A 21,570-nucleotide genomic window follows, 5' to 3' on the forward strand; every position below is an offset into this window, starting at 1 on the left:
CGGATGCCGGAATCATATATTTATTGATTGTGCGTGCAATGTGCATATGTCAATTGCAGCGAGCCATCTTATTGTCAAGGCCGCGAGTGAAATATCTGACTGTGGATATATCTTCGATATGCTCGTGAATGTAAGACCAGGGATATCTCATCATTCATCATCATTGGTTTATTAGCAATTTTATCAGTTCAATACACCACAAAAAATGCGATACAATGAATAGACGGGAAGATGTCGAAGCGACTTGGATTTGTCAATGGAATCGGACACCCACCTTGGCCTAGGCGTAGTAAAGAGGAGGCATGCACACTGAATGAAAGTAAAGAATACAGTATAGAAAAAGAAAGCGACAAGAAATAGGGCGGCATGTCATTGGAAGCGAGATCGATAGGTCAGTCGTGGTCCGGTAATCTTGAGGATGGACTGTATTTATTTAGTAGTAATTGCTTGTATTTCGACTTGAATGTGGACATGCTCGTCGACTGTCGGATGGCCGGCGGGATACTGTTCCACACATCAGGTCCGGCATATTTGATGGAGCGATGATCTTTTCGGTCGATCATATGATATTTGGACGACGTGGACGCGCGTGTGTTGTACTTGTGCGCTTTTGATTCAGAGGTAAAGAAGTCATTGAAATATTCGGGGCAACGACCGCAGTGAAACTGATACATAAACTTGGCGATTTCTAGTTTCCGCATATCTTCTATGTTTAGGACGCCGAATCTCTTCAGCAGCGACTTATTGGATGGGCAGCCAGGCCCCTTTGGGGCCCTAGCTATGATTCGGAGCACTTTATGCTGTAGTTTCTGCAGTGGCTTGAGTGCAGTTTTACTGGCAGCCCCCCAACAGAGGATGCCATAATGTAACTTCGATTGGATTAAGGATTTAAAGAGTATCAGGAGAACCCATGCTGGCATGAAGCGCCCAAGGCTGTAGAACAGGCCGCACTTCGGTGATAATTTAGTTTCTAGGGATTGAATATGACTCTTCCAGGACATGTTCGAGTCCAGTAAAACTCCGAGATATTTGGCATTATCTGTGTTGGAAACGGGCTGACCAGCGATATTAACGGTTAGGTTATTTTTTGAATTGACTGTCAGCAATTGCGATTTCGAGGCGTTTATGCAAAGGTTGTTCTGGGCCGTCCACTCATGGACTTTGGGCATTTGGTCACCAGTCAGGGCATCCAGCTCTGCCGTCGAAGATGCGGAAGAGAGGAGGTGAGTATCATCAGCGAACAGTGTGGTGTTCAATGAGGAGGTTTCAAAAATGTCGTTGACATATAAGGTGAAAAGGACCGGTCCAAGTACTGAGCCCTGGGGCACACCACAGGTCACCGGGTGAGGAGAGGACAAGGTGTCTGAGATCGCAACCATTTGTTGGCGTCCAGTGAGGTAACTTTTCATGAGCTCAAGTTGTGGGCCCCGAAGTCCGTAACGCGCCAATTTCGAGATGAGAATTTTATGATCTACGCAGTCAAACGCTTTTTTTAGGACTAGGAAGTAGTTGCAGATACCCCGACACGGACCACATGACTAACACAACCTCCAGTTTCCTGGAGTTCGCAGTCGAGTTTTTATGCCTCATCATTTTATGACACGTCTATACTTGATGCTTTAGTTTTAGCCATACTGAGTTATATAAGCACAATGGTGTGTTCTGTCGGGATTTAGAGCTATGTGGTTAAAACTGGGTAACAAGTTATTCAAATCCAGTGTTTTACTATCGAAAGTATCCAATAAGTCGCTGCTGAAGAGATTCGGCGTCCTAAACATAGAAGGTATGCGGAAACTAGAAATCGCCAAGTTTATGTATCAGTTTCACTGCGGTCGTTGCCCCGAATATTTCAATGACTTCTTTACCTCGGAATCAAAAGCGCACAAGTACAACACACGCGCGTCCACGTCGTCCAAATATCACATGATCGACCGAAAAGATCATCGCTCCATCAAATATGCCGGACCTGATGTGTGGAACAGTATCCCGCCGGCCATCCGACATTCGACGAGCATGTCCACATTCAAGTCGAAATACAAGCAATTACTTCTAAATAAATACAGTCCATCCTAAAGATTACCGGACAACGACTGACCTGTCGATCTCGCTTCCCATGACATGCCGCCCTATTTCTTGTCGCTTTCTTTTTCTATACTATCTTCTTTACTTTCATTCAGTGTGCATGCCTCCTCTTTACATCGCCTAGGCCAAGGTGGGTGTCAGATTCCATAGACAACCTAGTCGCTTCGACATCTTCCTTTCTTTCATTGTATCGCATTTTTGTGGTGTATTGAACTGATAGAATTGCTAATAAACCAATGATGATGATGATGATGGAATGGCAACCAGTGCTGAATGATGGCAACGACCGATTTTACAGCTTCGTTCCGTTTCGATGAGGCTGAATTCGGCAGCGACTGTCGGATTTCTGGCAATCCAAAAGTTATCTTCAGGAGCGCAGAATCTACTGAATCTGGTCTTGATAGAAAGTCACTATCGCACCGATTCCGAAAATATAAATTAAAGTATCTTAATAGCTCAGTGGGTAAAAGTCGGCGATTAGCGGGTTTAATATTTTCGAAATCCAAATCCATAGTAAGTTCTAAGTGCTAATAAGTCTCACAAGTTTTTCTAAGTCTACGCTATTCTCTCCAAAAAGTCTGTCAAATCCTGCTTATGAACCAGATTGCTCGTGAACCAACTTGTTCGTGTTTAAATAACCTAGTGGTGATGACTGCCACAGATTTCGTTAATTCTGGCAAGAGCTTTTCCAAATTACGCCTAACAGACCGTAAACAAACAAACGGATTGGCGTTTGGTTTGAAAGAAGCTCAATACGTTTGAACGGGACATTTTTAAACTGACATACAGCCATACTTTACGGAAGAAATGGAGAACGTGGAGTTCACTGACGACGAGATCCGTGAGCAGCTGGCTAATTTAGGATATTTCGACGTGTCTCAAGGCAGACTGGAACAGTTCCGAAAAGGTATCGGTCACACGTTTTGTTTGAACTTTGAAGTCTTGATTAGATTACGATGTTATATTTTCGCTTTCCTGATCTAACTCCACAACAACGAGGACATTCTCATATCGGTTCACCCAGTCCATGCCGTTTATGAATAATATTTTATTACATTCGTCTCCGCTTAATAAGGTGGGTTTTGTTGTGCTTATTTGGTCGACTTTGTGTACGAAAGACAGTGGCTAAAGTTGTGCGGGAAAATCAATGATTCACTTCGTGGTCATGTGTAAACGTATAAAGGCACATAACACATTCAAAATACAGTACTATGAAGTAGTAAATTATTGCAGCTGTGCTGGAGGGATCGCCATAGCACAGATTGCTTGAAACACACATTTGTTATACCTTCGGGGTTCAGCCTTCAGGTTAGTTGTATTGTGCAGTTTTCGATACCAAACCATTGCACAACTATACTGTATTACTGCATATGTGTAAGACACGCATATATGGTTAGAGTAGTAGGATACTTTTTGATATCCCCAATAACTGTCAAACCGCTAACTGACTGTTCGAATTAGCCGGGTACTATTACTTGTAATTTTTTTCACTGGTTGGAGGGAAGTATGAAGCAGGCTTAGGATTCTGATGGGGTGTGGCTTGACTAATAATCGATTTGGCTTTACAGGAACCCCTAGAGCAGGGACGGCCAACCCGTGGCCCGCGAGGTAATTGTCGAAATTAGTTATAATACCCAAAAAATAAATTACCCAGGTAATTTATTGTGTACTTGCAACACCAGCCAAAAATTTGATTAGTCTGACCGCAAAATTAAGGATTTTTTTGACCAAAATATCAGTTCCGACGCATTGTTGTAGCCAGAGGCCAGTCACATTTTTTGTAAATCTTCGTATATGACGATGAAGTAGAATACTTCGTGGCAGATTTATATGACTTGACATTTTTCTTTGCACTTCACGCGATTTATTGTAACTCGATTTCGATGAAACCTTTGCAAAAAATGATATACACATGTTCACCGAAATCTTCAATATTTATATGCCCTAGCGCCGAATAATCCTGTCCTTGACAAATGAACCCAGCTGTATCCACTCGCGACCCGCAATATATGCAAGTAACCGAATTCATTCATTACCTTTGAAAATTTTTCGCGCTGGGTGCGGCTAGCTTGTGTATGTATGATGTCATGATTTTTATCCATTTTGATGCATATTAATATTAGTCTTGTTTTCACCGTTACCTAATCCGGCTCGAACCTATCAGATGACTTAAAAAAAAAGGTCATCAACATTCAAGTATCCCGCGCGATGGTTCGTGAATCACATGTTGCCCTTTAGCCGAAAAGGTTGCCCCCCCCCCCCCCGCCCTGCCCGAGAGGCACATCTGTTGCATTTCACAGCAGATATAACACTTCCCTATGTTAAGAGAGGTATAGTCACAGACTGTGACCGGGGTAATGAATATATATTATTGAAATAAAATATTCGTTCTTAACCTGGCGAACCCTTACGCTAACCTGCCTTTGACGAACCCCAAATGGCCTAGTGACCTCCAGCAAATCCCTGGACTTCATGTGAACCTTGTTCAGGAACTACTGTAATAGTGTATTAAAAGCTGTGTAGGGTATAAATCCATCCACCATTGCCAAGAATCTTCAATCACCACTACTTCCAGATTTAACACATGAACCGTGTATTTTTCCAAGATTTTTCATTACACAGCTCCAGCAATCATATTTTTGTATCTTGATATAGAAATGATTAATTATAATTTTAGTAATATATCTCGTCCTTTGTATTATATTATCCACTATTAGATCGCATTGTTTCGCGTAGTGCATCCAATCAATCTTTTCAATAGGCCTATCACCTGAAATTTGAATTCTAAGTTTGAATTTTTGCAGTTTCATGAATGAATTTTCTCTCTCCTCCATATGTATATAGGCCTACCATAAGTAACAGGAGGAAAATTGCGCAACAGTAACATACATACACATCTTAAAATTTTCCATTCATATTTTGCAGACTTGCAACGCCTGGTTGAGCATGACCGATCGAGCGTGACCTCATCTTGGATTGGCGGATTCTCTCCTGGATTGCAATCAGGTTGGTTTTCTAGCTGGTGACACGATCGTTGATATACAACGCTCTTTCTAATTCTATACTAGTCTATGACGATTAGGCTACCCATGACAAGTGCTGGCTGAGGGCGAAAATAAACGAGTTTATTTCAATATCAATATCATTCAATTGTATATGAACTTTTGTAGGTGCACTGAGCGAATTAATTGCTGTTTTCTGAGTATGTGGATAACTGATCTATTTTTCACTTCAACCAATTTTTACGCTACGAGTTGTCGATTAATCAATGAAATAATAATCAAAACGTTTCCTTGATCTTTGTTGTATGTTATGTAATCATGAAGTTTATGTTTCAGACTCAAGTCCCGACGTGGAGTCGCAGTATCCCGCTTTATCTAGATATCAGCCGCATATCCCAGTGAGTAATGAGTTGGGTTGGCTACAATGATTTGAGTACTGAAATAATACGCTCCTTGCCACTAAGAGTTCATTTGTCAACGAGAATTATAGTTCCGATACTATTTCCCGCTGAGGAAGGCTTGAAACCTTGATTGGCCGTATCGCAGCATACGAAACATGGCCTATAGTACAAAGCTACACATGTTAATGAAGCGACATATCTGTCATGTCCTGATCAGCCACAGCATTGCCGCAAAGTGCAATGAAATAGGTATAGTCGAAAAAATACAAAATTATTTTCATATGACACAGTACTGGCATTTTCTTTGTGCTCGCATAAAACGTACATATTTGAATCGTCCACGTTACTCAAACTGCTATGACGTCACACTAGAATACTATATTTCGAATCGAATCACTGAGGTACTCGATTTTGCCCAGTCCTAGTAACGAAGTCGCTTACTTTTTGAGAGATATTTCTACATTCCATGTTTCAGACTTTTCAACGAACCGCGGATTCTCCGATCAAAAATCTTTCTCTGCAAAGCTCACCAAAGTTCGAAGATTCGACTTCAGACGAGCTTTCGATCGAAAACCGACCATCGGCATCGTTACATCATAATGTAGATGAAGTGTTGCCTCCGTTTCGCGTTAAAAACATGGAGGATTCGTGTTCAGTTAGACGCGAGGATGACGTCAGAATGTTGAACGTGGAGAGTTCGAGTGACTGCGGTCGAAGAATCGTCTGCAAGAGGAAAGTGAGAAGGTCGGTTGCTTCTCTTCTGAGTTGTATGTACTTTTGTGTTATCTTCTGTAACTTTTCGTTTGCTGTGCACCAGACTTGTACAAACTACCAATGTAGTTAGTTGACAATCAACTAACTACTGATTTTTTGAGTAGATCTAGTTCTAGTTGCGCATTACAAAAACTGAGTTGCCAAACAACTAGAAATCACATGTTGTCTGTCGCATGGCTCTGTTGTGTGATGTTCTTACAGCCATTGCTAGCTCAGAGTCATCACTACCAGGGCTTTGGAGCCGGAGCCCCGGAGCCGTGCATTTTCACCGGAGCTGGAGCCGTAGCCGGAGCTCTACATAAAATTTAGCCGGAGCCGGAGCTGGAGCCCGTTATTTGAGGAGTAGCTCCGGCTCCGACCTATTTCATAAGATGCTATTATATATGCAACAACAACATCTGCTGATTTATCATAATTGAACAGCAGGCCTGAATTTTAATGCTGTGCACAGCAATGGCATGGAGTAAATTGCGTTCTAGTGCAACTATGATGTTGTCGACAATTGACAAGTATTCAGTATGAAGTCACAAGCCGGCACGGCGGCACCTATATGTCTTTGTTGCTATATCGGATGTTACTGACGGCTGACGGACTCTAGATTACTATTGATAACTAACCTATTATTAGATTAGCAATCTATATATACCAGGAATGGCCAACCTTTTCGGCTAAAGGGGTACATGCAATTGACGAAAGAGTGCGCGGTCCACTAGCCACGCCAAGCGGGGAAAATTTTCTAAGTTTATAAATAAACTAGGTGAGTATTGCGGGTCTATTGTATACCACCCGCTAGGCTCAGTTTGCAAGGACACGACTATTCGGCGTCTGGACACACCGATATCGAAGGTCTCCGATAATATGCGACAATAATTTTGTGCCTACATTTCACCGTCGACGATTTTATGCGAGCGCAAACGCGAAGACTTTCTTCCGTAATTGCGAATACAGTTAGACGCAATCGGGTAAATTAGGCGTTTTTTTCATTTTCAGTAGGGGGTAGGCTACCAAGCAAGAAATCGTGTGACAATTAAACACGCGAAGCGTGAAGAAAAATTTCGCTACTATTTTAGTTTATTGTAATGTCCGACGATTTACAGAAAATGTGACTGGACCCTCGATCTCCCAATGCGTCGGAACTGATATTTTAGTCATCAACATCCCAAGTGTCGCAGCCAGAATTGTAATTTTTGGTTGGCATTGCAAGTTCACAATCTGAGCAATTCATTTTCGATAATATAATAGGACATTACCTCGCGGGCCACGCAAAACCCTCTCGTGGGTCACATTTGCGGGCCACCCCTGATATAGACAGGACCATTCGATAATTTCAGAGCCGGAGCAGTGGTTATAATGCGGCTCCGGAGCTGGAGCCGGAGCTAATGTATGATAGAAGAGAGCTCCGGAGCCGGAGCTGGAGCAGTTTAAATTTACGGCTGCTCCAAAGCCCTGATCACTACTACCAGTGGCGTAGCCAGTGAGTGAGATTTGGTGGTCAAAATCCCTCCCATTTCAAACTAGAAACCCCATCCTTTTGAAATGCGGGTTCTATCTCCGATAATTCTGTGCTCATTTGAAATTCAGTGATTCGGTATCAGTTGCGTCGGAATTAAGTCTGGCTGTGTTTTAGTTCGATGCGGATTTTTCAAAGTCCTGGTTTCTAGTTCTAGTTGGGTGGGAGTTTTGAAAAGTTCTGGTTGCGGATTCGGAAAAGTGAATTTTATAGTTCTAGTTGCGTATTTTAAATAGTTTTACGGTAGTCTAGTTCAGATTTTTGAAAAGTGAGTTGTTCTAGTTCTAGTTGCGGATTCTGAATAGTCAAAAGTTTTAGTTCTAGTTTCGACTTTTGAAAAGTGAGTAGTTCTAGTTACGGATTTTGTATAGTGAATAGTTTTAGTTCTAGTTGCGAATTTTGAAAAGTGGGTAGCTCTAGTTTTAATTGCGCAGTTTGAAAATCCATTAGTTTGTGCATGTGCAAGTCTGAATTAGATCGGATGAATAGTGCAATAAATGATCGATTGTCGAACTGAAATTGCTTCATTTCAAAGAAAACAGGACAACGGCGAGTCGGCAGTTTTCGACGAGTCGCTGATAACGGACGGAGAATCCTCGTATCGTATTCATGACGCGACCCTTGACGATTTATCAATCGATTACGATTCGGCCCGAAATCGACCCGTATTTCCAGACAGACCTCACACGGCGCGTTCCGAGGTACGATGCTTTACTTCGAGTTTCGGACGATCCGTTTCAAGGAATATTTGTTTCAGAGTTGCGGACGGTCTCGGGATTCGGAATCGGTCAGAGAACAACAGTTGCCTTCCTGTGAGATGATTCACGATTTTTTTATCAACAGCTTTTATTTGTTTGATATGCAACCAGACTCGGGCAGCTAGAAAATTGTCCGATTTCACCAGTGGTTCCCATGGTGGTCGAAAAAAGGTGTAGAAGCAATATGCAGACAAAACTAGCTGAATACTAGGGAAAAGTAGACGGATGCCCTTACTGATGACCTCTATCCTTTAGGTGGCAATACGGATAATTATTTTAATCTCGATAAAGGGGTATGAGTCAAACACGCTGCACAACCCCTGAATTAGACTAATTAGAGCAGAAAGGGCTGTGATCTAATTTGTGAAATGCTCCTGTGCTCTTATACTAATTCCCATCTCATTTCTGTTCTTCCTGAAAATGCTCCAGGAGAACTGCATAGTGCGAAACGACCTAAGTTTTGGTGCACAGACATTTGCCATTCTCGTGCTAATGATTTAATAGCAACTGAATTTGATTTTTGTCAAGTTTCTTTTCAATTAGGAATTCAATTCAGTATTCAAGTTTTTGCGGATACAGTAATTCTAATATAATTTGGAAAAGCTGAAAATTTTCTGTCTCCAACCAGTAGTTTTCAATCTTTTAAGCTTGCAGAAGAGAGAAATTTGAAAGATCCAAGTTGTGTAAAAATGTATTTACGACACATGTAGTGAGAATTTTTCCGCTGTCTTTTTCACATCACGTCTGTCGATCTATTGAAGTTCCCGAAATGCAAAGTCCTGTTAAAGCCGTCGCATTTTGCCAAATTTGGTTTGCTTGTTTTCTTAGCTTTTGCATACTACTGGTCTTCAATGAGTTGTAGATTTCGTTTTAACGGTTTGTTGTAATTCTGGCAGCACTTACACGTTTAAAGTAGACTACAGGGTTGTAATGACTCTAGTCACGATTTTTGATGACTCAACTTGGACTCGAACTTGACTCGGGGGTGAATTAAAAAAGACTCCACTCGACTCAAGTCAAAACTCTAAAAGTGACATTAACTTGTGACTCAAAACCTTGCGACTTGGTTACAACCCTGGTAAACCATGAACTCTGAATGCACCACGTCAGAAAGCGGTCACATTTTTAAATCATTTTAATATAGATGTTTTATATCTTTAAATAGTGAAAGTCGTCTTACGTCTTATGTTTTGAATAATAGTTTCATATTGAAATAACCAGACAGCGGGAATATTTGAGGATATTTCAATGTGAATATTATATTCATTTGTATATTGAAGTTCTGTACGATCAAGTATGTCTTGCATCTTGCAATTGACAATAAAATTGTAATATATTCTCTGGACGACCCTGACAGTTGACGTGTACTTTTAATTTTTGTTTTCTCGTTAGACATTCGTCCAAACACGAGTCATCCGCACACCAGGAACCTCCGGAAGATCGATCGCGTCAACAGGTGAGCGACCCAGAATCGGTGTCGGGACGTGTAACTTTGAAACTTGTGTTCAGACATCAGCAGTATCGGGATGCGTGGAACACGGTGAAGGCCCCGGGAGAGAAGAGCCACAATGCCCTGAGATGGGAAGTGAAAGCGCAGATGATGTTCAAGGACGAGCCGCAGCCGGTTTGTTGCTTTTATGTCTAGAAGATGTAGTCTAGTTTAAGATGGGTGCCGCCATTTTGTCATGCTAATTAGGAAACAAATCTCGACTCATAGATATAATTCTTGACTCGAATTGTCGCCAAAGTAATCCAAATACAAGTAAGAGTAACGCTGTGAATTTCTACTCAGTTGCAAGTAGAAATAGCAATTTAAAAAACTGCTTGGAGTGAAAAAATAAATCTTCTGAAAGGTACTCGAAGGAGTAGTTTTCGAAAGTAGATTTGGTCTACGGTAGGGTTATCACACGTCCTCCTTTTTCAGTAAAGCAAAAACGTCCTCCTTTCTATAAATCCGTCCTTTATCTTTGGTGCCCGATCTAAAAAAACGCCATAAATGACGCGAAATCTGTAATGCGTACGTTTGAGCGGGTATTTCATAAGTAGGTCTGGAAAAATGACATTTTTTTTAGTCAACACCACAGCACTTCGGGAGTTAGACGGAAAGATGACCTTTTATTTTGTCAATTCAACAAAATTTCTAGTACACACTTAAAGATCGGCACTTTTCTAGTCAGGTAATCTCACTTTAATAATTTGTTATAAGTGTCCTTTCCGGACTCCAAAATATGGCAACCCAAGTCTAGGCTTCGCATGCTTTTCGCAGTTGGAGAATGATGATTACAAATGCGTGCGGCCACAATCAGTAGCTATCCAGTACCGCAAACACAATGTGTTTTTACTTAGTATTGGGTATCGCGACAATGGGTTGCTGATTAAAACATCGATTTTTTTACTGCATTGTTGCATTTCCCGATTTACGTTCGCAAAGCATAATTGGAATAATATTATGGGCACTGGAATAAATTCCAACTAGCAGGCACACACGATAAAACACTGTTCAACTTTGCGCTCCGAGAATATTTATCACAAAAATGCTACACAAAATATTTCAAACGCGGCTTGCGGTCCTCATCGATGCAAATAATGCACTTGAATTTTTAGAAGGTGAACGTATATTTCGTCGTCAACTCGCGATACGAGATGGTGTTACTCGGAGGGCGCGATGAAATCTACGATTCTAACGATGAGGTCGAATTTATACATCTAATAAAGATCGTTAGTTGGCTGAAATCAGCATCAGTACGCTGTGCGAAATACATAGTGGTGATCAATTTTATCGAACTGTCCAATCCGCCGGCAAGGTTGTGCTGATAACGAAATTGCAGACATGCCGCAAACCCGCAATAATTACAATTACACGGTGCGCTGGTCATATCTAAATTACCAGATTCGGCAATGGCAACGAGCACAATTTGTTTAGACGCGGGCATAAGTTTTAATCAAAAGATACATAAATACAAACAATATTACACTCAGAGATTGTTACTGTTTGGCGAACGTTTTTCTGCGGACGGTAGCAGGCCTGCATGCGGACGCGCTAAATGAAACCACCGACGATAGTGCACATGAGATATCGATTACTTATTTCACATACGAATGATTCTCGCTAATTTGCAGTACGCAGCATCGATAATACGTAGGCCCCGATTAGCCAGTCGAATTTGATCGTAAAATGGTGCGCTATTATTATCCAACGTGTTATTGCAGCAAGAGCAATATGGGCGCATGCCGCGATCTTATCAATAGAAATACAAATCCCAAAGGTTTGAAATTCGATCCGCGATACGATTGCGCACAAACTAATCGAATGAATTCAGAATTTGCGCCACCGAAAATCTTGTTTTGATCTCGTGTCGTATTAATAACAAATGAAACACTGTCAAGTGACACCGAGGGAATACGAGTATATAAAGCAGACAAGAATTAGTAGCCTACAGATGATAGCAAACGGTAAAACGCGCATCTAATCAGTAATTCCTCTACTTGCGTACAGCACAATGGGGTTCAGAGTCTGACATCCCTACAATTGTTTACTCATTATATAGACGTTTGAGCTGCATTATTGCATTTTCCGATAAAAGTTGACAAAGCCTTGTTAGAGTAATGAATATGCGCACTTTGTGCTGGAATGACTTTCAATTTGCAGGCATACACAAACACACTGTCCTATTTCGCGCTCCAAGCCACCAATTAAAGAGACTATCACGGAACCAACTCAAGAATTATTTTGTAAACGAATATGGGCCCAAATGCAATTTAACTAAGAGTGAATTTGCCCGTCTGGTCGAGAGAGAAGATGGTGTTTCTCAGCGCAAACATGCCGAAAACGACGCCGTAGACGAGGTTACTTCGATTGTATGATTACTAATCAAATCACGGATTACAATCTACAATCGTCGCCGGCGAAGCTGCGTATTAAATTATTCCCGCGCGTATCGGTAAATGGTAAATAGTTGGCATTTACGCGATATCACGGACTCGCTAATTGACAGACCGCGGGCGTTTGAGCATTTTGTATGGGCTGCGCCACCCCGTAACTCGGCGCCTATGTACAGGACCGTAACTGCCGCACCCCCTACCGCCCAATTTGGGGGAGACCGGGGTCGAAGGGGGGCCCAAAATTAATTCGTAAATTAGCACAAATTTATTAATTATTATTTTTTGAAAATTTACGCAACTTTTTTAACAATTTTTTGCGCTAATTGGGATTTCAAGCTGCCTAATATCTTGATTTTTGGCAACTTTTCTCCCAACAAAAAATAAACAATATTCATAGAAATGGGCATATCGGCGTTGACCATTACCGCGCCACGACAACTAAAGTTTTAGGCCATGTAACATGAGCCTCCAAGAAGTGTGCCAGAACGATCGGCAGCGAGAAAACCTTGGCTGAAAAGGACTGCCATTATGCTGCCCTGGTTATATAGCATCAATTCATTAGGGTCAAGTACATGCGTGAATAACGATTATTCAAGATCCCCGTGTTGACGATTATACCCGTATGATAAGCTTGTTGACGAGTGCGGAATTGCTGTTAAAATTAGCGACTACCTGATCTGTCGCGAACAATTAAATACGCGCGCTTGTCAACGCGTCTTACGTCTTACTTAGCCTCGTCAAAATGTACGAGTTTTTATGGAATATGTGCTATAATGTCGCCGATTTCAGGTGGTTCAAAACCTACCCCTTTTATAACTCAAGCCTTGACACACAGCTTCTTATGGTTACGTTCAAGTATTAGCGGAAATCCATTACGCCTGTACGTGTACGGTGTACGCACGCGTCGCACATGTTTGCGGACATTTGATGTCATTCATGGAGTCATGGGAAAGCGGAAAAGATTGTCGTTTATCCAGATATATTGGAATCGTTTGCACACCAGACCAATAAGCTAAAAGAATATCTCCTTTAGAGAGACGAACACGATTCTCCAAATTCGATTTGAACAAGCCATTTGTGGTACAGAACTTCAGAATAACGCGAAACAATAACTTCATATTGTTAATTTATTCGCTAAAAGCTGTTCGACTGACTCTCATCAGTAGCGAACGTCAGGGATCAGGATATGTAGAAATGAGAAGGATGAATGTTACTGAAAAACCACACACAAGCTGTTGTCTACGAAAGCGATCTTCCAGTCCTAGAAAGAACCTAATCCGCGGCGATGCAGGCAGAGAATTCCGCGCCTCAGCAAACAAATGCAACAATACACAATGGTAGATGACCTGTCGCTTCATGAATGTCCGCAATGTTAGATCATCGCAATACCGTTAATAAAACCGTCCGCCCCCGTGTATGGCGTAAATATCAACAACGTCACACCACTACCCATCATCAGTAATCCAATTATTAACTGGTGCACATGCCTGAAGACTTCAGGATGAAGTCTGATGTTTCATTACTTGAAAATATTTGCTTTGGCTACTACAGTGTGTCAATGAGCTTGCGAGATATTATATATGCGGCGAGCTATACTTGAATGGTTTGAGCTATAGCCTATTGATAGTACGGCTAGTGATTACAGGTAGCACGGTGTTATTTCGTCTTTACAGCCAGTATATAATCATAACATAATGCGTTGACGTAATTGAAGGCGATACTAGACAACCAACATCACATCTTTAAACCCGCGGATTGCCACTCATCAGCTGTTAATCCATCGAGTAATAAAGACTCGAAACTGAGCAAAGCTCGAAATCTTCAGCGAATAGCAAACGCTCTCTCACATTGAGCCGGCCTCAGCCTGTGCTCCGTCAAACACATGTCTCAATATGTCGTTTGCGTGATATCATTTGGCGTGCCACAAATGGCACGCGTGCCGGGTTCGCCAACCCCTGAACTAGGCCTGTTGCAGATGCGATTGTGTAGGCCAGCGATGAAAATCGTGCCCACCGGCCCTATTGCAGATGCGATTATACAAGCCAGAAGAACTAGGCTTGTTGGAGACGCGATAAATCAGGCTGGCAACGCTTGCCGAACGCTCGGCAATGAATGACCTAATTCCGCAATCATATCAGCGGAAGATCGTGCCGCGTTACATTGTGTAGTGCAGAGGTCTCAAACTCAAATGTGCTCGCGGGCCAATTTCCTACATTGTGATGGCGCCGCGGGCCGCATCACCAATAATAGGGGAATTCAATGTATTTCCAAGTAGGCCTTACTTGACGGGACCTTGCAGACTGACATTCCACACGCATCGTAAAAATGTTATTTACTATTGTGAATTCATGCTTGGCACGAAAAAAAAAACTTTTGGATATTTGAATAAAATTGTTGCTGTATACTTGGAATAGTTTGTCAAAATAATTAGCTGTAGACACCCTGCGAGCGTAAAAAATGCATCAGGACATCGTAAAAGCTGTCACGTTATAATTTTGCAACTGGCGGACATTTGACGTGCCACAATTATAGGTAAAATGATCTGATATTGGAGCAGTACAGCCTAATCCAGGTCTCGGATATACTCCTGAAGTCCTGATAACTAGGCTATTGATCATGTCATCACCAGACATGGGGTGATTACTTCATGAATGTAATCGATTGCGATTACGATTACTTCTGAATCACACGATTACGATTACAGCAAAATCAGGAAGTAGTCGAATACGATTACGATTACATTGGAAAAGTAATCACGATAACTCACGATTACATTTATTTTGCTTCTTAGAACTAATCTTACAAGATATATTGAAGACAATTCGAGGATGGCGTCGAAAAGGCCTAATGAGATAACAACAACTTCCTCAATAAATTATGCGCTATTTGCTCGTTGCGTCATAATGTGCCCATTGCCCAACTTAATAAGGGACGATTTATCGCATCCAACGATTTGCATTCTTGCCAGGTCCGTAACTGCCGCACCCCAAACTCCCCAATAGGGTGGTGAGAGCGCTCGAAGGGGACTCAAAAGTATTTGGTAAAACCAACATATATTATTGAGTATTTTCGTGAGATCTGATTAACTTGGACATTTTTTTCGGGCTTCCCGATTTAACTGTCTCTTGATAGCTTGATTTTTAAATGCATACCTCACACCCTCATGAAAAAAGTATGCATAATTTACAGGAATTAGCATTTCGGTGCCGGTCATTACCGAGGCCACGACATACCAAAAGACATGCAGTTTCGGCCAACATGCGATTCCAAAAAGTGTATTACTAAAGAAAAGACCTTGGCCAAAACTTTCAGCATGTGACAACTGTCAATAGCCGCGCTGGGTGTGCGTGCCTAATAATCCTATCCTTAAAATCTGATCCCACAATACAAATGCCACCGGGGCCACCCACAGAGGAATAAATACAGGGCAATTATTTGTGCGTGCGTCTCACGAAAGTTTTTCTTTTCGTCATCTACGTTTGGGTGACTGCAACATCTTTTGACGTTATATATAGCAGACCGGAGGTCACGAATTAACAACATACGAAAAAGTAGTTACAACAACATACCAGATGATATAATTATGAATTACGTGCCCTCAGCTCCACTGGTAAATCTGACTATCGGGGGCTCAGAGAGGCTTAGAAATGAATAGTAATATAATGCAATTACTAATACTATTGACAAGAATTCAGTCTTCAACTTGAAAATTGACCACTTTATTGGGGCCCAAGACCAACGTTCGGAGTGCGGGACGAATTGCTGTTTTGGTCCATATTCTAGCTACAACCCACGCTATCATGGCATATAAGAGGATGGCTATGGCAGCAGGTAAAGAATTGCGAAATAACGATTGGCGCCCGTTTAAGGTATAGGGTCATATGAGAATAAGATAAAGTGACCATAAAATTCTGCCTTCTACTTAATACAGATACTGCACGCTGCCGTTACGAGAAACGACAAAGAACGGTTCGGTTATGAATTATGATATACATCAGCAGCTGTTGATTTTTAATGCTTCGTTGTGAAAATTGTCATGTTTTATTCGGCGAGTACAAAATTTCAAATCTTTGCTCGGCGTACGTACGTACTAGGGATGGTGTGAGCCTCTGAAAGGTTCAGGCTCGTGTGAACGTGAACCTTTTTAAAAGGTTCTGTTTGAACACGAATGTGAACCTTTTTTAAAGGGTCTGTGTGAACACGAACGTGAACCTCATGACGTCACGTGACGTCGTACTTTTAATTCCAACCCTACATTTTAGTGAAGTTATAGCCTATATTAATGTACACGATACCTATAGCGATGACTCCGGCAACATAATACCACTATGCTAAAGTACAAATTGACGTTTTAAACGTCGGCAAATGTTTCAACTGGGGCAATCAAATGGTATAATAATCCCATAACATCAATATCTTCCGTCGCTTTGCCAACAATTTCGACGACGACTTGCAAGGGAATATAAGCTTACGCCTTAACGGTCCAGGCCAGCCCGACAATGTATTCGGCGTCCGAGTATTGTGACGTTAATATTGAGCAGAGTGTAAAACGGGATTATATACTTGCTACCGATATTACCCCATTAACGAATTACACGGCAGTAGCCAAAACCCCAATCCCACTGATTTTGTTTTTATGATACAATAAACATATGAAGTCAAGATTGACCACGTACACCTGCTAGATTTTTTACATTAGACAACGATATCAATTCCTTTGATTGGTCGAATAAGCATAATTCTCTAGCTACATGTAGTGCATCACGCTATTGATGTTGTGTCAATGCTGGTCAAGCTCACAGCAGAGAGTCACTAAATATTCACAAACGGAATGCTGGTTACTTCGAGCAAAAGTTTTGAAATTCTCAAGGTGCATGCTCGTTTAGTGTTGATTTTTGTTATGCTGCCAGCGCCATGCATTGAGTGACCAGCAGTTAAAATGCAATAAATTTCAACCAAAGCTGTTATAATGAAGTGAAAACTGTAATATGTGAAAAAAGGTTTACAGCTCAGAACCTACAAAGGTTCGTTTGTGAACGTGAACCTCTAAATTTCTGAGGTTCAACACACACAGAACGCGAACGCGAACCTCACGTTCGCGCCATCCTTGATTCGTACTGCATAGGCCTGCTGCTGCTCGCCAAACACCAACAGACAAATTGCGTTTACCTATAAGCATAACCTTTAACCAAACATCAATATATAAGTTACCATTTGCAACTAGGCAGAATGGTGATTATTATCCCGCTGCGAGGTAGTGGCGTCTGGAGTGTTGCGATAACCTGATATATCGCACGGCAGGTGTTCTTACAATCACACTACAATGTACGTCGAATATCTATTTACATACAATTTATGGATACTTACGCAATCATGAACGAAGCTAGCACTCCTGACGTAATAATTAGCAGTGGTGTTTCTAAATCAGACGTTTGTGCTATCATCAACCTGGTATAATGTCTTTTCCTTGTTCGCGAATGTTGAGTTTATGTCATAGTCCTTGTACAAATAAAAAGTAATTGCTCTTTCACAAAGAAATCGATTAGATATGGGAAGTAGTCGATTACGATTACTTCGGAATTTTTTCGAATGTAATCGATTGCGATTACGATTACTTGAAAATGCTGTAATCGATTACGATCACTAATCGCGATTACCCCATGTCTGGTCATCACCAAAGTCAAATTAAATCAGCGTTAGATTTACCTTCAAATATTTGAACAGATCAATAACAACTTGAAAATAATGAGTACTATGCCATAGCAATAGAAAGTCCCATCGCCGAAGAATTCGTTTGTGTTACAGCTGTGAAGCGTAGGCTACGACAACTTTATACTCGCCACATTTACTTGGCGATAATAGCATGGATAAAGATACCCAAGATGACACAGGATGTAACCAACTATGCATCAAGAGGGCAACATCATGCCAATGGTTGCCATACCGACCTGCTTATATATCTAAATAAGCTGCGAAACGCAAGCTACGACCTTTTGATATTTTACTATTTTCCATATCAGTTTGTTGCGTCCGTGGTTGTACCAAGTCATGGCGTTCCGCGTCACAAAAGTCCTTCTCTGATGGTATCTTTTGACGCGACTCAACTCGAGTCATTTCTATATTATCACCCATTGAGTCCGAGTTCGAGTAATTCTACAAAAGGTCGCGACCAAGTCAAAATCACAATTTTCGGTACGAATCATCAACGGGTCATGTTTAACCATCATAAACAAGTAATGTCACGTAATAGGTAATCTGCCACTGCGCCGTAACTTTTGAAAGTGATATAATAGTTAAGTTTGATGAGTAGTTTCTGGCTTCTGGAGTGGTTTTAGAGCGAATTTTCAGTTCTCAAATTAAAAAAAAATTGGTAGTTAAATATTGTTGAACACTTCGAAATCCAAAATGCCGTCGCGGGCCGCACAAAATGGTCTCGCGGGCCGCGTGTTTGAGACATCTGGTGTAGTGCGATGCGGACGGATGAATCTCGCTAATAGGCAACACGCCTTTCGTTAATTGGCTGCGCGCAACACTGATAATTAGGGCAAGTTTTTTTTATAGCTTCCGGCAGCTTCCTAAATACTCGTAAGATATGTAGAATGCTGTTTTAAGCTGTTTGAAGGAATCTTATAGTGCAACTTTTTGCAACTATTGTCCATTTTTATCATGCAACATTTTGCAACTTTCTCGATCTTTCATGAAAGTATTTTCGATTTTGGTGAAATACACGGCCAAATTCGACTGAAACACCGTAAATAAGCACCGAAGTAACGCCCTACTGATAATATACGACTTATGGAATTGCAACCGAGGATCAGCGTCAGAACCATCATTTGAAAAGGAGGTGGTTTCGCGTTAAAGGAGGGGATTTTGCCCCCCTCCCCCCGGCTACGCGCCTACTAGTCGTCTCCAATTTTTACAGCCTTGCTCATTTTCTTTGTTTAAATTTTAAAACCGCATGTTTGGTTCGAAATAAAATTTTGACATTTTTTCAGAGGCCTCAGAGAGTGTTTGTGCCGAACACGTACGTTGTCCCAACCAGCAAGAAAAGGTCGGCTCTGCGTTGGGAAGTTCGCCATGCTATGGAACGCGGGATGCCCGTGCCTTCGACATTCACTGTTGTCTGAAATCACTGACGCTCTTCTTCCTTTCACTGGAATTCCGTTCGGATCAAATTTCTGGTCGACATTAAATTGTTAACGTCGCCGTTTAGATTGGGCAAACGGATAGTGCGTTGTAGGTGAAGAGGCAAATGTGTAGTGATGGTACCACTCTGTGTATTTTCTCCTTCATTTTATAATAAAAATTTTATTGATTGAACCGAGTATTCAATAGATTTTCGGTGCGGTTCAGAGAGCTTTGAGAAGATTTGGTTGTTATTATTGCGTTAATGGGCCCATATTGGCATGGAGAATCACAGACTGATTGAGGAAATCAGTTCAGCCAGGTGGCTCTCGAACTGTGGGCCATAATCCAGTGCTAGCCCGCAAAGTAATCAAAACGGATTTTACTGCTTTGTGGCCGGTTTGTTTTGAAAAGCATATTTTAGTAATAATGGTGGTGAACACATGGATATCCAGTCCACCAACCATATTATAAGTTAATTCAGTAGTGCGCGTGTGTGGCTTACGTTGAGACCAGTTCTATTGAATTTCGCGATCAAATGTCCAGATATAAAAATACCTATTTTTTTACGGAAATAAAAATGTTTTGAGCCATGAATTACTCTTGAATAGCCTATACACTTGCGTCTCAGACAAATAAGTTTGGAAGCCCTTGACTTGCAATCGCATTGTACATTATCCTCTGTATATATTCCGTGCCCACAAACAGCAAGAAAAAAATCTAATTGGCAACGATGTTGGAGGGCGGGTTAACCCAATACTACTACTGTGACACACAGCTCCAGCCATTATCGGATTTGGATGGAGAGATGCGTAGCTTGGCGTATACCAGTGGTTCCCAACCTTTTTCGACTCATCACCAATGTTCCCTCTAATTTTTGACGAGTCTGCGCAAACCCACCAACTCACTGCGCGGGCACTTGGGCAGCAGTGCGCAACGACTAAAAAAAAGGTCATCACTTCGAATTTTTTGTGTGCAACTTGGATTTTATGTGTGCAGAGACCGTGTCAGTACTGTGCATTTGCGCACGTGCGCAGCTTAGAGGGAACATTGCTCATCACCCCCTTTTGAAACTTCGTACCGATCATCGCCCCCCAAATGTTGGGAACCGAAAAATGGGCATACAAAATGCGATCACCGGCGAGTTGACCACAAAAAGGTCAACTTTTCGGCTCAACCTCAAAATTACACTATTCCAGCTAAATTTTCGTGAGTTGACTAAAAAACGGTCATTTCTCCGACTTGACTGCCAACAGGACCGTAACAGCACTTCTTCGGCTCCTCCAAAAAACGTTGGTCTTGGGCCCCCATGGTGATAAATCAAACCCCAGGCACCCCTCAACCAGTGGGCTTTACGTCGCTACATATCAGCTATACCCTATTTCATGTACTGTTTGGTGAGTCAATGTATTTCGCGAGTATATCGGAGTTTTCGGTCAGCACAAGGGCATTCCTTTTCGGCCAGGGTCTTCTCGCTGCCGATCGTCCTATGGCACACTTCTTGGAGTCGCATGTTACATGGCCTCTAATTTCATATGTCTTCGTGCGTCGTGGCGCAGTAATGACCGACGCCGAAGTTGCGTATGTTTGCTGGGGATGGGGGGGTTTAATCGCGGCCAGCGCGAAAAATTTTCGAAAAAGTTGCATGGGTTTGTAAAAAATTACTCTATAATTTATGTTAATTCACGAAATAATTTTAGCGACCCTTCGAGTTCGGTCCCCCAAATAGCCCACATTTTGAAACCACTGATGTATACGGATCAGAGGTTAGTCATCGTTGGGACTGAGGTAGAGGTAACGCCGTCAATATCTTGTCGAGTACATATATTTTCAAGGAACCGAAAAGGTAAATATTCTAGGCCTAGTTTTTCTAAAAAAGTGGAGTCGAGATACAACTATAGTCTAAAATCATAAACACTCAAAGAAGTAAGTAATTCGTGTTGACAAAATCTACGCAAAGTAAACATTCAAGCATAAATTGCCCCAGATACACGTCAGTAACGAATTATTTATATTTTTTGCAGACTACTCAAGTA

The 21,570-nt window shown here is 41.6% G+C and overlaps 1 protein-coding gene and 1 long non-coding RNA gene across 2 annotated transcripts in view; both read left to right on the forward strand.

Annotated features, from left to right (window-relative positions):
* The window catches only part of LOC145444639 (uncharacterized), a 233,148-nt gene that overhangs the window by 195,326 nt on the left and 16,252 nt on the right, over nucleotides 1–21,570 (forward strand). The gene's annotated exons all lie outside the window — the stretch shown is intronic.
* On the forward strand, nucleotides 2,768–19,729 carry LOC145444607 (centriolar and ciliogenesis-associated protein HYLS1-like). Its single transcript, XM_080322621.1, has 9 exons — nucleotides 2,768–2,989; nucleotides 5,008–5,088; nucleotides 5,421–5,482; nucleotides 5,961–6,229; nucleotides 8,305–8,470; nucleotides 8,527–8,581; nucleotides 9,920–9,983; nucleotides 10,037–10,151; nucleotides 19,405–19,729. Exons 1-9 carry the CDS (start codon nucleotides 2,890–2,892, stop codon nucleotides 19,534–19,536), a joined length of 1,044 nt encoding a protein of 347 aa, XP_080178747.1. The 5' UTR covers nucleotides 2,768–2,889; the 3' UTR covers nucleotides 19,537–19,729.

This window comes from Botryllus schlosseri, chromosome 8 (genome assembly GCF_051294905.1).
Source record: "Botryllus schlosseri isolate E-star chromosome 8, Bs_hap1, whole genome shotgun sequence".
Classification (NCBI taxonomy): domain Eukaryota; kingdom Metazoa; phylum Chordata; class Ascidiacea; order Stolidobranchia; family Styelidae; genus Botryllus; species Botryllus schlosseri.

Bases quoted from the DNA above. Each gene is read 5' to 3' on its own strand.
- LOC145444607 (XM_080322621.1), top strand. From the start codon at position 2,890: ATGGAGAACGTGGAGTTCACTGACGACGAGATCCGTGAGCAGCTGGCT. The intron at 8,582-9,919 runs GTGAGATGATTC...TTTTCTCGTTAG, and splicing joins AGAACAACAGTTGCCTTCCT to ACATTCGTCCAAACACGAGT. The intron at 9,984-10,036 runs GTGAGCGACCCA...ACTTGTGTTCAG, and splicing joins AAGATCGATCGCGTCAACAG to ACATCAGCAGTATCGGGATG.